General features: G+C 36.0%; 3 protein-coding genes across 3 annotated transcripts; all 3 read right to left on the reverse strand.

Moving 5' to 3' along the window:
• Positions 1–2908: 2908 nt before the first annotated feature.
• Positions 2909–7222, reverse strand: LOC145635354 (cysteine-rich receptor-like protein kinase 25). The gene is made up of 8 exons (XM_081686636.1): positions 6711–7222; positions 5734–6221; positions 4843–5022; positions 4618–4739; positions 4069–4279; positions 3709–3946; positions 3467–3617; positions 2909–3376 (listed from the first exon to the last, which is right to left on the reverse strand). The coding sequence occupies exons 1-8, from the start codon at positions 7136–7138 to the stop codon at positions 3059–3061; spliced, it is 2136 nt and encodes a 711-aa protein (XP_081542762.1). The 5' UTR covers positions 7139–7222; the 3' UTR covers positions 2909–3058.
• Positions 7223–7940: 718 nt separating this feature from the next.
• On the reverse strand, positions 7941–12036 carry LOC145637325 (cysteine-rich receptor-like protein kinase 15). Its single transcript, XM_081688786.1, has 8 exons — positions 11751–12036; positions 9821–10501; positions 9564–9692; positions 9282–9472; positions 8985–9195; positions 8651–8888; positions 8400–8547; positions 7941–8297 (listed from the first exon to the last, which is right to left on the reverse strand). The coding sequence occupies exons 1-8, from the start codon at positions 12034–12036 to the stop codon at positions 8001–8003; spliced, it is 2181 nt and encodes a 726-aa protein (XP_081544912.1). The 3' UTR covers positions 7941–8000.
• A 4084-nt stretch (positions 12037–16120) lies between these two features.
• LOC145636393 (cysteine-rich receptor-like protein kinase 25) lies at positions 16121–18160 on the reverse strand. Its single transcript, XM_081687947.1, has 6 exons — positions 17386–18160; positions 17175–17279; positions 16979–17097; positions 16662–16872; positions 16321–16558; positions 16121–16226 (listed from the first exon to the last, which is right to left on the reverse strand). Exons 1-6 carry the CDS (start codon positions 18152–18154, stop codon positions 16121–16123), a joined length of 1548 nt encoding a protein of 515 aa, XP_081544073.1. The 5' UTR covers positions 18155–18160.
• Positions 18161–18631: the final 471 nt, after the last annotated feature.

The raw sequence follows: 18631 nt of genomic DNA on the forward strand, positions 1-18631 counted from the left end.
GGCCATTTTAGTTCTTAGGGAACCGAATTGAGCTCGAAATTAGCAAAAAAATAACGCAAGTATCTCGTTTTGCGTAACAAAAGTGTGTCGATTTGTGGGAAACTGTAAATATGAGACACTTACGTTATTTTTTTGCTAATTCCGAGCTCAATTCAGGTCCCTAAGGACTTAAATGACCCCTAAAACCTTAACCGAAGATTTTTCAACATGTAAACCGATGAAAAAATTGAATCGGGCTGCAATTTACAAGTTATACGAACTTTTGGGCTGCAATTTGCAAAAAAAAAAGTTTAAATGGCTGCAATTTGCAAAATAAGAACTTTAAATGGCTGCAATTTGCAAATTTTCCTATAAAAAAAAAAAAAAAACAAGAGTAGTAATTATAAAAAAAATATAAAATTATATACGGAGTAATATAATAAGAAAAATAAAATTACAGGACAGGCTAGTGTAACGATTTAATATCCTAATACGAGTAGCACAGATTTACAAATCGAATATTTTTTTTTTCCTTATTTCCACATTTAAACTTATTGTATACGAGTAATGAAAAGTTTATTACTTCATATATAATTACATCATATCTATTGGTTCAAATACAGATCATGGATCACTTTTAAACATATACAAAGACTAGAATAGACCCGGTCTACAATAACTTATTGTAGACCCAACCTTCTTGTATACCATACAAATGTGATTATATCATACGAGATGTGATTATATCATACGAGATGTGATTATATTACTACAAAAGTGATTATATCATTTTAAAACTGTTATGTAAATGTATAACTAAAAAAGTGAATTTATCATTATAAAAAGTATCAAATAGTAAATTACATCATTCAAAACAAGATTTTTAAATTTTATCATCCTAAAGATAATTATGTAATCTTATTAAATGGTTTAATATGAGATTATATTATTCAAAATATGACTCACAAAAAGATAATTATATCATCTAAAAAGGTGATTATATCATCCATAATGTGATTATATTATTTGAAAGTGTCAAATTTTGGGTCTACAATAATTTATTGCAGACCGGGTCCATACAAGACCTATTGTTAAACATATAATGAAAAGTTTAGTATAAGTATTACTATATCCATTTATTGGTTCAAATGCATAGTTAGTTTACCATGAACATTGTTATAACGGAAGTTAGAAAGATTAAGGAAATCAACGAATAACTAAGGGCTTGTTTGACATTGTTTTTTGTTTTTAGTTTCCAGTTTTTTTGAAAACCAAAAACAGGAAACAAGAAAAAGGTGTTTTCACTTTTCTGTTGTCAGTTTTTAAAATTATTATGATTTTAATAAGTTTGACTAATTTTTGATTCATTATATGATATAAAGCATATGATTTTAAAAAACAAAAAACCCAAAAACAGAAAACAACAGTGATGCCAAACGAACCCTAAATAATTACACAAATTTGATGTGGTTCGCTAATGATGATGAGTTAGCTACTTCCATTGATTGATCTTCTTGAGAATAATACAGAATATTACTATGTAATAATAGCTAGGTCCCCTAATGATAGCAATTTTTGATCCATACATCACAAATAGCCTTTGTTTCTTGCAGAAGAATTGACAACATTTCGCCATCTCAGGACTTATTTGAGAATTATCATAGGGAGTCCCCTGCCCTAGGTGTGCCATCGAAGTGGACTATCAATTGGAATTTCATTTAGGATACTCTACATTGCTATAATTTTTTTTTAATCCATTTTCATCTATCCAATGGATCAGGACAAGTATGTATCACCATTGCTATATCTATTTTTTTTAGAATCTATGTTGTATAATACAAATTACCTAAACTTTCATACGTGGCTGGCCACACCGTACGGCCGGCCACGAAGCCCACAATTTTTTTAAAAAGTTTTCTCTCATCTCTCCTCTCACTTTCTCTTTCTAACTTTCCCTCTTTAACCATCAATGGCGGGAGCACCGACTTTCATTGTCATCTTCATCTAGTCGTCGTCTTCATCTCACCATCGGCGCCGTCGTCGTCTTCGCCATCATTGGCGCTCCAAATCAGCCCAAATCTCCTCAAAGCTCCAAACCCTAACATTTCCCCCAAATTTCAATATAATAGATCAGGTACAAATTCCTTTTTCTGGGTTTCGAAATGGTGATGGAATGCTTGTGGAAATGATGTGATGTATGTGGGAGTATGGGAGATGATGCATGGCTCAAGGGTTTTTTTTTTAATATTTTTGGAAATTGGGTGGAATCTAAAGGGGTGAGTTGAAGAAGAAAATCAGAAACATGTGAAATTTAAACAAAAATCGGTTAACAGGTGACAATTGTTTAAATGTGGAACGGTAAGTTTAAGGGTGAATAGTGTGGTGGAGTTAGTTTGAGGGTGGTGCAACATTAGGGGTTACCGGGTTACTTCCTTGGTAAAGGGTTACTAGGTTGGAGGGGTTATTTGGTCAGGGGTTACTAAATCGGTAAGGCGTTACTAAGTCGGAGGGGTTATTTGATCAGGGGTAGTTACTAAATCGGTCAGGAGTTACTAGGTCGGCCAAGGGTTACAAAGTCAGGGGTTACTAGGTCAAGGGTTACTCGGTTAGGGGTTACTAGGTCGGAGGAGTTACTCGGTCAAGGGTTACTAAGTCAGTCAAAGGTTACTTGATCAGGGGTTACTAGGTCAGAGGGGTTACTTAGTCAGAGGGCCAAAGGGGTTACCAGATCGGTGGGGTTACTTTTGTCATGTGTTAGTTGGCCACACCGTGTAGCCAGGCACACACAAAACCTCCTGTACAAATTAAGATGAGCTCTCTTGACACGAAAAGAATCATAAATAAATTGATGCTCCTTATCTTAACGACAAGTATGTTATTATAAAGATGATGTCATAGCTCATAGCATTCTCAACAAGTTCAATTGATTGACCCTTGATAATCATTAAATTAAATGAATAATTGGATACATACATGATACACTTGACTATAAATGTAGCATCCGTGTGCAGGATGCCTTAGAAAACTTGAAAAATACTTGTACAAGAAGTTCCAACGAAACAAACGAATAATTTGAATTTTAATTAGTCGAAGATTCCGAACAAAATGACAGCTGCATTGACTTGCTTGAGGATTCATCGGTTTCAAGATCCTCTATTTTAGCACGTGGTTCAAATTGATTGCAAACGAACAAACCAGGTTGTTGAGGTGTAGGAAGTTCGGTATCACTATTAAGACTAATAGCTATTGAAGCCATTGTAGGTCTTCTTTCAGCATCTCCTTGAACGCATAATAGCCCTAGTTGAATGCATCTTATTACTTTGTTTCTTGTGTAAGAGTCTCTTATAGATGAATCTACAATTTCTAGGGGATTTCCCTCTATCCAATGCTTCCAAGCCTAAGAAAATTACCAAGAATATGTTTTAAAACATTAATCAATACAATCTTATAATTAAAGAAATAAAGAGATATAATTACGCGTACTCACATAAGTAAGAAGTTGTTCTCCTGTCCTTGATTGTCGAAAGCTAGTGCCTTTTCTACCACTTACAATCTCCAAAACCAGAACTCCAAAACTATACACATCTGATTTTAATGAAAACTCACCATTTAGCAAGTATTCCGGAGCCATGTAACCACTGGAAAAAAGTAAAATGGTTAGAGTCCTTAAAACAAGTGTATAAAGATGAATAATTTTATTGATCAACATATAGATTGAAAATAACTTACAAAGTTCCAGCAACCCTACTTGTGTTGGCTTGGCTTTCATCAACATTGAAGGGTCTGGCTGTGCCAAAGTCCGATATCTTAGGATTCATGTCAGCATCTAGGAGTATATTACTAGCCTTAAGATCGCGATGCACAATTCTCAAGCGAGAGTCCTCATGTAAATAAAGCATCCCTCGAGCAATGCCACATATAATTTTGTAGCGTGTTTGCCAATCCAATTCTTCTTGTTTTCCATGATCTGTAAGATGTACACACAAACACAAACACAAAAGATCAGATCATATCAACAGTTTAGCAATTATGAATTAGCTAAAAAGCCTAAAATTGATCATCTTAAGTATATTTTTTAAGTACTCATACCAAATAAGAGGAAGTCAAGGCTTTTGTTGGGAACAAATTCGTACACAAGCAACTTTTCATATTCAGCCAAACAAAATCCCAATAGCCTAACAAGATTTCGGTGTTGGAGCTTGGCTACAAATACTACCTCGTTCATAAATTGCTCTACACCTTGATTAGAACCCACGGATAACCTCTTTACTGCTATTTCTTGTCCATTAGGAAGTGTCCCCTGATTCAAAAACTCAAATTATTAAAATTATTTAATGCTCATACTAGAACCATGCTTGGCTATAATGTGACAAGATTTATGCGCTTGAGATAAGGTACAAAGTGCATTCAGACTAGGCTACATCCCAGATTAGGCGGCCGGTTTTACCCAATTTGAACAACCTTGATAAACTTTCTTTTTATGCATACAAATAACTATAATACTACCTGCGTTACATATTATTTGCAACAAGGAAATTAATTATGTCTCACAAATAATACCTCTTTGTTGCAATTAATACAAAGATTGCAATTAATATGATACAGAGGTAGTACATGTAGAAGTCCAACGATACTTACCTTGTAAACTCCTCCAAATCCCCCTTCTCCTAGTTTATTATCATCGGAAAAGTTATTCGTTGCTATTTGAAGCAATTTCAAGTCATATTGCAGAGAATCAACATTCGGGAACTCTTCACCATCTACATTGCATAAAGGAATGTTCACAATATGATCAAACAAAAAACAGATCATTTTTTGAAAAAAAAAAAAAAAGTTAAAAGCTTTTAGATGTATGTTACTTACTGTAACTAAAACTTGGAATATGATTCATTTGGTTTTGATTTTGTAGTAGTACTTCAGCATCTCCCAACTTTTTCCTCCCTTTACTCCACATCAGGAAGATACACACTGATAATTGAACCACTAAAACGGCTACTAAAGCAACAAGTGCAATCGTTACAGAACTGGACTTTCTTCTTCGTCCTGCAATAGCAAATTAAATTGTAAATTCAAATAACCATTTCTTTCAATGCCAATACTTTTGAAAGCGAATGATACATCATAGTGCACATAATTAGTTGAGATGACTATGGTCTGTACAACTTTTGGATCAATGTGGCTTTACCATCATTAAGGATCCATGACACGCACTTTAATAAACTAAGAGGGAGAGTCCACTTCACACTTACATGTGCTATTTGGTAGGATATATTTCAACACTCCCCCTTACACCATGTGTCTGGTAATATATTCAAGCCATTAAAGGTCTCAAACTATGGGCTTGACTCTAATACCATGTTGAATATGGGTCAGGCTCCTTAGAGCATCCACAATGACTAGCTACATGTGTTTGTAGCTAGAAATTGTCACATCATTATTTTCTTAGTTAAAATAAGGTACAACATCTAAGCTACAACCTTCACAATGGTGGAGCAAAACCTTTTAGCTCCATGAAGCTACAAGGTTTGGCCTTAGCTACAACCTTTGTAGCTCCACATTGGTGAGCATGTAGGTTCAATTATTTATAAATTGCAAGCAAGTCCTTTTATATTACCATTGTGAATGCTCTTATATAGCTTTATAATTAAAGTGTTTGACTCTCTCAACTTTTATAAATGTGGGACACTTACATGTGTTATTTAGTAAGATATACTTCAGCATACAAAGTACGAAGTATAAGGATTTTGAAATTACCTTTAGAAGACATTGGTAGTTGTGGTGAGTGTGTTGGAGTAGTAGTAGGCAAACTAGGCACCAAGGGTAGTGGCGGTGATGAGGACGAGGGTGATGGAGCAAGCTCATAAAAAGGGAAGAGCTGATATATAGCTTTACAGCTAGGAGTCAGCACTATGGCTCCTTTGCTGCTACTACAACAATCGGGTAAATAATTATTGGCCATCGTTAAACACCTTAGGCACTCCGTTGTGGAAAGGTCTGGTGTGCATTGAGCCTCGGCATACACGGTCAAGAAGCTAGTAAAGTTGGCCTCTTTGGTTGCATATTTCTTTGTAGATGCCGCGACATCATTAGCCAAGGTGTGCATGACTTCACCTACTAATTGATTGAAGCCGCTAGCGTTTGTGGTGATGTTATTACGGTTGTTAGTCATGTACAACGGTGGAGAAGGGTCCATAATTCCGAAGATGGACTCGTTGGAGTAGCGGACCATACAATCAACATACCTATTAACAAAACGTCAATGCGTTCACACATATATATTGTTACCGTGTGAGAAATATGCATGATGGACCCATTGGAGACTTGGGAGTAAACGGACCATACAATAAGACTAGTCAAAAGTCAATCTTCTAAGCATAATTTGTCCAAAGTAGCTGATCTTTAATGAAAAACTCATTAATGTGCTTACATACACCTAAAAGTATGTACTTTAATGGATAAAAAGGAGGTATGGACTAGAAACATGGAATTAATTAATCTTAGCAAATTAAAGCACAAATAATCTAAAATGTGAAACTATACAAAAGAATTTATGCAAATAAACTATGATCAATTACTCACTAATATGTTACTAATAATTAATTAGTTCACCTTGATTATTATTATTATAACTACAAGTATATACTATATAGTATCAATTTGTCTATTAAATTAATTTCAGATGGAAGTTATATTGTACCTACAATAAATAAAGCAGTTGATCAGTAACTTACCAAACTGTAGCCACAACAGGCCGGGATGGGCATTGCTGTGATAAGCTCTTAATGGCTTTCGGCACACATGTTTGGCAATCTTTGTTCGAGTCATCCCCACGACAAAGATAGAGGCCGAATACGGTGTAAGAACGACCATGATGATCATACCCTACAACAGACGTATTAAAAAATCTTGTCTTGCCTAGGCCTCGTGTCGCATTTGTGGCTAGAGAAGAGAAGAGGGCATTAAGATTGGCCTCGTACGTGCTGTTCGGAGCATAACTATCGTTCGAACAAGCTGTTTTGAGTAGAGTATCGCCTGCGAGGCTTCTGTCGATGGTGTTGGCTATACAAAGCGCGAAGAACAAAAGAACAAGCAATGGCCTTGAAATGGTAATGTTATGTTTAGGCATAATTTCAAGTGGCTTGAAAATTGAGTTCATCATCAAATGAAGAATTGGAGTATAAATTAAAGAGAAAATTCTTTGCAAATTTGAAAATGGAGTTTCTTAAATTTGCTTTTAGAAGTGGTCATAATTCTCATTCTTGCATCATTAAGTCAACTTGACTTACAAAAATAGTAAATAAAAGAACACGTCATAAAAAAAAATTATATGTAATTCATATTTTTTTTGTTTGTGAAATTAGAATAAGTGGACTTTATTTTAGTCAGCAACATCCAGCTATAGAAAAATTTGATTGAAAGAAATTTCTTAGATCGTTCAAATTGTCACTGGTGGTCCATGCACAGAAGTTCGGTGGTGCAGATACAATGTTTCCTCAAATGGGCCTCTCTGGCCCAAGGTACTAACTATCTAAGTGTTTGTTGGGCCTCTCTTGCCCAAGGTACTAACTATCTAAGTGTTTGTTGGGCCTCTCTTAGTTAAAAACCTCTTCTACTACGTAAATATCCAAGTGTTTGTTCAGTTGATAACAAAAAAAATATGAAGTATGAGAAATGAAAACTCATTGGAATTGATCCAACATACAGAGTAAAAATATTGGATAGTGTTTTTTTTTTTTTTTTTTTTTTTTTTTTTTTTAAAAAAAAAAAAGAAACATATTGGATAGTTGTTTAGTTAATACATTACTTGTAGTTTATTTTATTTTTATTACAAATAAGATAAATATAAATGTAAGTACTTAAATCAAGAGGACAAATTTATAACAATATTGTTATGAGGGTAATTTTTTTAAAAAGATATGGATTCAAAACACTTTTATAGTAAATCTTATACAGTGAAATAGGAGTGATAATTAAATTTATGCTCCACAAGACTATACAACAATTTGATTACAAAGTCAATGTTATCTAGGAACTATTGTCGAGGTTGTTAGATCATTTACAGAAGAATTACAAGCTGCTATCATACGATCAGCATCATGTCTTGCAGAAATCGAAAGCACATTCGGCTGAGGGAGAGTCAATGATTCACCACCGAGTAAAGAAACTACAGTTGCCATAACAGGTCTTTCTGCAGGGTCCTCTTGCACACAAAGAAGCGCGATATGAAGGCATCTTAGCACTTCTTCCATTGAACATGGCACAGCTAGTAACGAGTCAACGAATTCCAACTCTCTGCCTTCATTCCACAGCTTCCATGCCTACAAAAACAGAAACCAAGATCAAATTTTAGTTCATTCATGCTCAACCCTGTCTAATAAGTTCAGATAAAGGCGTTTTTGGTTAGAAGTATGAAGCCTTACATATGAAACAAGTGACTTGGAATGTTCTTTGAAGTATCGACTGCTACGTATCCCACTGATGATCTCTAGAACAATAACTCCAAAGCTGAACACATCAGATTTTACTGAAAACAGGCCTTCCATTGCATACTCTGGCGCCATATATCCACTTTTACATTAGACAAATTAAATGTCAGTCATAATTCAAGTCATCATATATAGTCTAACACAAATTTATCCAGGAAATTGTAAGAACTAGGAAGTCTACTTACTATGTTCCAACAACTCTCTTTGTGTTAGCTATATTTTGATCAACACAAAATATCCTTGCTATACCAAAGTCTGAAATTTTCGCATTCATATCTTGATCCAACAGAACATTACTAGGCTTCAAATCCCGGTGAATGATCCTTATCCTGGCACCATCATGAAGATACAGAAGTCCTCGAGCAATTCCATTAATGATATTGAATCGCACCTCCCAGTTCAGGTCTACACGCTTCTCTGCATCTGAAATTTTTTTCAATTCAGCACTAAGATAACAGCAAATAACTATACAAGCCTAGTTGTATATGCAGCATCTTAAGAAATCGATGTAAATTATACCATAAATATACAAGTCAAGGCTTTTATTTGGCAATAATTCATATACTAGAATCTTTTCTTGGCCTTCAATTCCACATCCTAACAATCTGACAAGGTTCCTGTGCTGGAGATTTGCCATCAATATGATCTCGTTTTTTAATTCTTCTCCTCCTTGCCATGTCCTTCTTGCCAGCCTTTTCACAGCTAGTGTCGTTCCATCAGGAAGACGGCCCTGTAATCTTTTGTTTAGTTTCTTCTCAAGCTTAAGATTATAAGGCTAAATGCACTAACAAAACACGAGTAAGGAAACGTTTAAACCTCATAGACAGCGCCAAAACCTCCTTGACCGAGCAAATTTGAATCAGAAAAGTTATCTGTTGCATCTTTCAGAGTAGCTAAATCCATAGATGTCAATCCTTCGGTACTTACTAACTTACCTTCTTCTGTTATCACCACATCTTTAGGAATGGTTAAGGCCGACATCATCTCACTTTGATTCAAGTCATTACCTGTAAGAAATGTATTGTATCACAGTAAAAAGAAGTGTGGCCTGATACACAGCACCATTTCTATATATCGAAAACTGAAGTTGATACTTACCCTTTTGTACCTTCATCCGATAATAGACAGCAAAAAATGCAGCGATAACTATAACAAGTAATGTTGGAACACCAATTGCTATGATCAGCACCCAAGTTCTGCTTCTGCTCTCAGAAAGAACGAATATCTCTGCTTTGAAATAAAGTCATCAGATTTAAAGTTACTCCTCAAATCATGAAGTTTTTTTTTTTGACAACAAATCATGAAGTTAAATATAACTAACTTCAAACTTAAAAGGACTTAATGAAAGAACTCACCGTTAACAGCAGTGGCATTATAAAAGCGGTATGCCTCAAATCTCATACTACAACTGAAGCTAAGAATTGATCCTCCTTGATGCAAAGAACAACATCCATCGAGATCTCCAAATGCAGAATTCAGACAATTGCTGCAGTCATCAGGGGAGATATCTCTAGTACACTGTACTAGTCCATATATCGTGTTGTCTGAAACTTTCGTCTGTCCAACAGCAAACATTTGACTAGAAGAATTAGAAGCAGCCTCAAAGGACAGTTCATGCATTAGACGCGACAAAACTTTACTAGATACTGCAGGATTGACAGTATGATTCTCATTTTCGTACTTTCCACCATAAGTCATGGAGGAGAAAAACATGTAGTATGAGTAACGAACTTGACATAAATCGAGCCATATTGTTGCTTCTATTGCTTTACACTGTCTGAAAATTTCAGAGCTTGCGATCTGAACACAAAGTTCACAATCAGATGCTGACACATCTCCCCTGCAAAGTGCTTGAGCATATACTTTGTTAGGATCACTCCCTGCAGAACCATTGTAAAAACCTGAAATGGATGTATTCGAAGGAAGAGAATCGAGGAGGGTTCTAAGATTATGTTCAAACCGGCTATTTGCTGTATAATTTCCGATTTCATTTTCAGTACAGGAAATAGGGATATGATCTGCACTAAAGACAGTTGCTGACAGAAAATACAAAAGTAGCAAAAATAGATTAATTGATAGTATTTCGCAATTCTTCATGTTTATTTAAGGAAATGTCAAAAGGATTTACATCTTTAGTAGAGATAAAGGTTTTAAGCTTTCAGATAAGATAACAGCTGCCTAGAAGTTGGTTCTAAAAAAAAAAAAAATCACTCGAATTTTCAAGTTGCTGTTAATTCTGCATTGAAAATAAAATCAAATGTTCAAAGAGTTGACTAAGCATATTCCTTCATAAAACACAGAAATGTTATATTTTATATACCAATTGAGCTGGATGCAATGATTTTTGTGCTTTATCTAGTTTATTATTTGTATGTATTATTTTTATGATTTTTAGGAGATGTATGATAAAATCCTGTAAACAAACTCTAGTCGTCGTGTAAGTTGTAATCTGTATTTCTCAGACTTTACATTCTCTACTAATGGATGTGGCAAACAACCTAACACATTATCAGTGAGCCACAGAAATTCTGTACGTGTGTTGTTCTTTGCTGTTTGTAACCACTTATTAAGCTATATCTTTCTCGCACTTGTTACAATAATGATTTCGACATAATTGTGGCCCCTGTTGTTAAAGATGCCCAACTGCACATGGTTGCTTGCTTAAACAATGGATAACATCAATTTGTATTTGTTTAATGAAGACAGTTTTAAACAATAATTGGAAAAACAGAACCTGTCAGATTTCTGAAGTCAAATCTTCCTTGTTAAATTTAAATCTAATGTTTTAAAGTCATCAGGGAAGTACTCCATATTAGCTCAATCTAAGTAGATGCACTGCATTTACAAAAGCAGTGACGTCGATCTCTTAATCTAAGTGTCGTAATTGTTGTCCTATTGTATGATGCATGTATTTTTATAGAAGCGAAGTCATACATTGAGGACATGAAAATATTGTGCTACTAATCTATCGCGGTCAAGACTTGATACTCTCATTTTTATATAAGGATTTAGTCATCCTTCTGATATATTAATAGTTTCAGACAAAGATTGTACAATTGAGAAGAAACAACTAATACAATCAAACAGCAAATTCTATACAATTTACATAGAAATTCACTCACCAATTACATTCAACAGTCTAACGAAATATAGCTTCAAAAAATTGTACACTTAATCTATGAGTCAACTATTTAACTAACTAAAGCCATATATAGGACTAGCTAGCTATATCAGTGAGCAAATGCATCACGAATCATCGAGCTGAAATATCTGAAAGGGCAAAACATCTTAAAGGGGTTGGTGTTCTAGAACTTGTTTCATAGTGATCACCAAATCTTCCAACAGTAAAGGCAGGTTGTTTTGGAGAGTGCAGATTTACATTTTCGTGTTTTAACATGTGAACCACGAATGACATTGTGGGGCGTTCAGACGGATCCTCTTGAACACATAGTAATCCTATGTGCAAGCATCTTAAGAACTCGGTAGTGACATCACACGAATCATTACTTGTTAACATTGGCTCCATCAATTCTTTCCACCTTCCTTGGATCCATAATTTCCATGCCTGCATTTTCGATCAAATCTTTTGAGTATGAAAATATTAACAATAGGAGATAAGAAGAAGCAGGACATTTTGGTCACTTACATAAGCTTGGAGGCTAGGACCATTTCCAGTAAAATGAAATCCAATGCTTTTTTATTGAGATATTATCGTATATTAGGAGATTTGATAGAATATTTCCTTATATTTATCTTTTATATTTTAGTTAATTCCTGATATCTTTGTAACTCTATATATTCCCAATGTTTTTCAATGAGAAGGCAAGCAATTCTATTCCAATTATTTTCTATTCTTCTCTATTTTATCATGGTATCAAGAGCAGGTTAATTTTTTTTTCCCTTCAAAATCACAACCATGGCCGGTGGTGAGACATCACCTTCGTCCCCTTTACCTATAATTGTGGGTAATGCAAATATTCATGAAAATCATCTATATCGTCAATTTGATGATACTTGTTGGATTATAGATACCGGAGCTACTCATCATGTTACCGGCAATAAATCTTGGTTATTTGACACTCGTTATATTGAATGTCCCGTTGGATTGCCGAATGGTGAAAGTGTTTTTGCTACTTTGGAAGGATCGGTCAAATTATCCGATCAAATAACTATCTCTGGAGTCCTTTTTGTGCCACATCTTAATTGCAATTTACTTTCCGTTACACAACTCAGTGATCAATTAAATGTTGTTGTTCAATTTAACTCATATATGTGTGCTATACAGGACCGACTGAAGCAGCTGATTGGAACGGGAATTAGGCGAGATGGACTATATTATTTCTTTGGCAAGTCGAATATGGTGCAACGGGTGTCTGTGGTTGAAGCAATGTCAGATTTGGAGCTTTGGCATAGAAGAATGGGGCATCCTTCGGAGAAAATAGTTAAGTTACTTCCGCACATTAGCAATAAAAGTAGTTTAAATAAAGGTTGTGAAGTATGTTTTCGTGCTAAGCATCCTAGAGACAAATTTCCCTTGAGTGAAAATAAAACATCTAGAATTTTTGAGAAAGTGCATTGTGATTTATGGGGTCCATATCGACATGTTTCTTCGTGTGGGGCTCGTTATTTTTTAACTATTGTTGATGATTATTCAAGAGCTGTGTGGATTTATTTGTTGATTGATAAAACAGAAGTTTTTCAGATGTTTATGGCGTTTGTTGCTATGGTTGAAAGGCAATTTAATCAGACAATTAAAATTGTTCAGAGTGATAATGGAACCGAATTTAATTGCTTGATTGATTTTTTTATTGCTACTGGAATTATTTTCCAAACTTCTTGTGTGGGAACCCCTCAACAAAATGGGAGAGTTGAACGAAAACATAAACACATTCTTAATGTTGGGAGAGCCTTGAGATTTCAAGCAAAATTGCCTATTTATTTTTGGGGTGAATGTGTTTTGGCCGCCGCTCACTTAATAAACCGAACTCCAACCCCTATTCTTCAAAACAAAACCCCATTCGAAATTCTCTTTAATAAAACCCCTTCCTTTGATGCTATTCGTACCTTTGGATGCTTGTGTTTTGCTCATAATCAAAAGACTAAGGGGGATAAGTTTGCTAGTCGGAGTCGAAAGTGTGTATTTTTGGGGTATCCGTTTGGGAAGAAGGGATGGAGGTTATATGATCTTGAAACTAAAGAGTTCTTTGTGTCTCGTGATGTCAAATTTGTGGAAGAAATTTTTCCCTTTGGTTGTCCGGATGACATTAATATTGATGTGAGTATGCATGATATGTCGGTTGATGTTCATAGCGATTTTTCGGAAATTTTTGAGGATGTCGAAGCCTATGAATACAATGAGGCAGCCCACTCCGCAACCCCCTTGCGGCAAAATGTTGCTGGCCACAGGGGGGCCGCGGAGTCCACTGCCCAGCACAATGAACAGCAGCAGCAAGCTACTGCCGTGGCTACCCAACAGCAGCAGCAAGCCACTGCCGAGGCTGCTCAACAGCAGCAGCAAGCTGCTACTGCCGAGGCTCAACAGCAGCAGCAAGCTGCTACTGCCGAGGCTGCAGCACAGCAGCAAGCTGCCACTGCCGAGGCTGCAGCACAGCAGCAAGCTGCCACTGCCGAGGTTGCCCAGCAGCAGCACCATGCTGCGTCACAGCAGCAGCAGCTTGCTGGGGCACCGCAGCACACTCCAGCCACACAGCAGCCAGCCACTAGCACTATACCCGTAGCCCAACAGCCTGATATGGGTCGCGGTTTTCGAGAAAAATACCGGTCTGTTAAGCTTCGTGATTTTGTCACTCACTCGGTCTTTGCCAATAGTCCATCTCCGTCTTCCAATCAGTCTTCAGGTACTCCTTATCCTTTAGCACACTATATACATTGTGACAAATTTTCTGTGAATTATCGGAAGTTTATTTCAGCCGTTGTTCAAACTAAAGATCCGACAACTTTCAAAGAAGCTATGCAATATGAAGGATGGCGTAAGTCAATGAATGAAGAAATTCGAGCTTTAGAGAACAATGGTACTTGGACTTTGGAGCCTCTTCCCCCGGGTAAAAAGGCTCTAGGAAGTCAATGGGTCTATAAAACCAAGTTTCTTGCTAATGGTGAAGTTGAGCGTCTAAAATCTCGTTTGGTGGTATATGGGAACCATCAGAAAGAAGGTGTAGATTATGATGAGACATTTGCTCCGGTTGCTAAGATGACCACGGTTCGTACTGTTCTTGCTATTGCGGCCGCCAAGAATTGGGAAATTCACCAAATGGACGTTCATAATGCGTTTCTTCATGGTGACTTGGATGAAGAAGTTTACATGAAATTACCACCCGGTTTTCAGAGTTCGGATCCTTCTTTGGTTTGCAGATTGAAAAAGTCTCTTTATGGTTTGAAGCAAGCACCTCGATGTTGGTTTGCTAAACTCACCAAAGCCTTAAAACAGTATGGTTTCAAACAATCTTACTCTGATTATTCTTTATTCACTCATACTACTCGTGATACTCAGATTACAGTTTTAGTGTATGTTGATGATTTGATTATTTCTGGGAACGATTCCGCTGCATTGACTGTTTTTAAGGCCTACTTATGTGACTGTTTCAAGATGAAGGATCTAGGTCCTTTGAAATATTTTTTGGGGATTGAAGTGGCTCGTAGCTCTGCAGGTTTATTCTTGTGTCAGCGAAAATATACTCTGGATATTGTTTCTGAGACGGGCTTGTTAGGAGCAAAGCCTAGTGGTTTTCCCATGGAGCAAAATCACAAATTGGGATTGGCCACCGGCGAATTTCTTTCTGATCCAGAGTCCTATAGACGGCTTGTTGGTCGATTGATTTATCTTACTGTCACACGCCCTGACTTGGCGTATTCAGTTCATATTTTGACTCAGTTTATGCAGCAACCTCGTAGTGAACACTGGGATGCTGCAATGAGGGTAGTTCGATACTTGAAAGGGACTCCTGGACAGGGTATTTTATTAAGCTCTGATTGTGATTTAACTCTGCAGGGTTGGTGTGATTCAGATTGGGCTGCTTGTCCTCTTACTCGACGTTCTTTATCTGGTTGGCTAGTTTTTCTTGGAAAATCTCCTATTTCATGGAAAACTAAGAAGCAACCAACAGTTTCTTTCTCTTCTTCGGAGGCCGAGTATAGGTCCATGTCTTCGTGTTCTAAAGAGCTAAAATGGGTGAAGGCTTTGTTATTGAGTCTTGGTGTGCAACATCCAAAGGCAATTAAGTTATTTTGTGATAATGAGGCAGCTTTGCACATTGCAAAGAATCCGGTTTTTCATGAACGTACAAAGCACATTGAGATCGATTGTCACTTTGTTCGTGATGCTATTACTGAGGGATGGCTATCTACTTCTCATGTTTCGACATCTTCACAGCTTGCTGACATTTTTACAAAGGCACTTGGGAAAGCACAATTTGATTATCTTCTCTCCAAGTTGGGCATTTTTTATCCCCATGCTCCAACTTGAGGGGGGGTATTGAGATATTATCGTATATTAGGAGATTTGATAGAATATTTCCTTATATTTATCTTTTATATTTTAGTTAATTCCTGATATCTTTGTAACTCTATATATTCCCAATGTTTTTCAATGAGAAGGCAAGCAATTCTATTCCAATTATTTTCTATTCTTCTCTATTTTATCTTCTTCCTGTTATCATCTCTAGCAGCATAATTCCGAAGCTGAAAACATCAGATTTTACAGAATACATTCCTTCCATTGCATACTCCGGAGCCATATATCCACTATTAATTGTAGCATTATTAGTAAACAACAGCTAGTACTGCTAGACAACTATTAAAAATGGAAAAAAGATCGAATTGTTAATAAAGAACTTACTATGTACCAATTACTGTAATAGTGCTTGCTTCATTTTCTGTTGTTCCATAGATTCTGGCATTTCCGAAGTCAGAAATCTTAGGATTCAGATCAGAGTCCAACAACACATTGCCAGGTTTTAAGTCTCGGTGTATGATTTTAAGTCGGGAATCCTCGTGCAAATACAGGATTCCTTGAGCAATCCCATTTATAATCTCAATCCGTTTGCTCCATGTAAGCTGTGCACTCTTCTGTGCATCTAAGATCAGAACAGAAGTAAACAAATTTCAAGCAAACTTATTTATGCTAAAATTTTGAATTTCTTTAAATAAAGAACTAAAAGATCTTTCTTGTTGTTGTACCATAAAGCCAAGAGTCTAAGTCACCAGAAGACAAAAGCTCATAGATAAGCAGCCTTTCAGCTCCATCTACACAGAATCCCAACAGTCTGACAAGATTCTTATGTTGAAGCTTCATGATTAGCAGAACTTCATTTTTGAATTCTTCCGTTCCTTGATCAGATGTGTTGGAGAGTCGTTTCACAGCAACTTTAGTACCGTCTTTTAGGACACCCTATAGAGTGGATAACAAAGGGCAAAGACTTAATTAATTCGGTTCCAAAATTTTTAAATGTCAGACTGTAAAAACAAGAATATATTGTCTTTTTTCGTATGCTAACCTTAAAGACAGGACCAAAACCGCCTTCTCCTAGCTTGTGTTTTTCAGAGAAGTTTTCTGTGGCAGCTTGAATACTTGCCAAATCAAACAAAGGACTGTCCATTCCTCGAAAATTTGTAGCTGCATATAATGAAGCTGCTGCTTTATCTGAACAAAAAATGAGCATATTTACTGCAAGAAAAAATATAAACTCTTACCTTGACTTTTACGTCTTAGAATGATGTAGAACACACAAGATCCTACAAGAGTTGCCAGGGCACAAGCCAACCCAATCGAAAGAATACGAGCTGTCCATTTCTTACCTAAAATCATTAGCAACAAAAAAATTTCTCAAAGTTAAAAACAAATTGAGCTACTTGACTTAACATTGTTAACCAAGTATAACTGTACACAATTCAGAACACTTACCCTGAATTGCAGGATCTTCTGACGTTTCCCCTTCATAGAAAGCGTAGAACTCATACCTTAGATAGCAACTTTTACTAAGAAGCCTTCCACCTCGAAATTTATAGTTTTCTGAACCAAGAACATCTACAATACCCTTATGCAAACATCGTTGACAATCGATTGGAGACAGGTCTAGAGTACATTGCACAAGACTATATACATGCTGTGCACCTGAAAAAGGCGTCGACTGAGTTGCATACATATGATCCAAGGAAGTATTATTATAAGCAGCCTTCAGAGCAAGTTCATGTAAACTGGTGTTTACAACTGTTCTAAACTTCTCTGGTTCTGATACATATTTTTTGTTATACTTGTTGATATTTCCTGTCATATCTAAATGGCCGAAGAATCTTTGATTTGATACATGAAGCAGACTTTGCTCACCCCAAACTGTTGCATCAGATGAATTCGGACAAAGTCTGCGAATTGCTTGTGTTGCCATGATCATGCTTGTCCTGCAGGTCTCGAGTGTGACATAATCGTAGCAAAGGTAAAGCCCATATGATGTAACACTACCATTTCCGGAAGATGTGTTGTAGAATTTAGAGACAGAAGCATTTGAAGAGATTGAAAATAGAAGACTGTCAACATTCTGCTGGAAAAAACTTTTTGATGTACTGTTGTTGCTGCTGTTAGCATCAGGGCAATTCCAGTATGGTGGATCAGCAAGAACAAGAATGTTATTGAAGATGTTGATCATAAGAAAAATACAGAGCAGAAGATTATGCATTTTAGCTTATAGAATTGAATGAAATATGAGGAAGTACTTTAATAATAATCATCTAGTTTATGCATAATAGAACAATAGCAATACAATATCTGAAGACAGTAAGACTTTTTTTGTTGACAAGCAACTAGAATTTAATCAAAGACTCCCCCTATCAGGACTTTAATAATCAAATACAAAGTATATTGATTTAAGATGTCCGAGAAAAAATTGTCACATTTTCGATCTAAGGCACTTGACTGGATTTTATAAATCGGGCCTTAAACTATGTGACGAGGAGATGATAACAATGACATAACAAAGGAGATAACTATATGTACGTACACGTAATCATATTGTATACGGAGTACTTACTAATACTATGTCAATATCAATTTTTTTTTTTTTTTGGTTGTATATAAAGACACAACAGCTTAGTATTACATCTCAATATTACATCTCAAGACTTTACGAACTAAGTTAGGCATTATACAAAAGTAA

This window comes from Chenopodium album, chromosome 6 (assembly GCF_948465745.1).
Source record: "Chenopodium album chromosome 6, dcCheAlbu1.1, whole genome shotgun sequence".
Taxonomy (NCBI): domain Eukaryota; kingdom Viridiplantae; phylum Streptophyta; class Magnoliopsida; order Caryophyllales; family Amaranthaceae; genus Chenopodium; species Chenopodium album.

Bases quoted from the DNA above. Each gene is read 5' to 3' on its own strand.
- LOC145635354 (XM_081686636.1), bottom strand. From the start codon at position 7,138: ATGATGAACTCAATTTTCAAGCCACTTGAAATTATGCCTAAACATAAC. The intron at 3,947-4,068 runs GTATGAGTACTT...TACATCTTACAG, and splicing joins CCTTGACTTCCTCTTATTTG to ATCATGGAAAACAAGAAGAA. The intron at 3,618-3,708 runs GTAAGTTATTTT...ACTTTTTTCCAG, and splicing joins AGTAGGGTTGCTGGAACTTT to TGGTTACATGGCTCCGGAAT.
- LOC145637325 (XM_081688786.1), bottom strand. From the start codon at position 12,036: ATGCAGGCATGGAAATTATGGATCCAAGGAAGGTGGAAAGAATTGATG. The intron at 8,889-8,984 runs GTATAATTTACA...AAAAAATTTCAG, and splicing joins CCTTGACTTGTATATTTATG to ATGCAGAGAAGCGTGTAGAC. The intron at 8,298-8,399 runs GTAAGGCTTCAT...CTGTTTTTGTAG, and splicing joins CCAAGTCACTTGTTTCATAT to GCATGGAAGCTGTGGAATGA.
- LOC145636393 (XM_081687947.1), bottom strand. From the start codon at position 18,154: ATGCATAATCTTCTGCTCTGTATTTTTCTTATGATCAACATCTTCAAT. The intron at 17,280-17,385 runs GTAAGTGTTCTG...TAATGATTTTAG, and splicing joins AGAAGATCCTGCAATTCAGG to GTAAGAAATGGACAGCTCGT. The intron at 17,098-17,174 runs GTAAGAGTTTAT...CATTATATGCAG, and splicing joins TCTAAGACGTAAAAGTCAAG to CTACAAATTTTCGAGGAATG.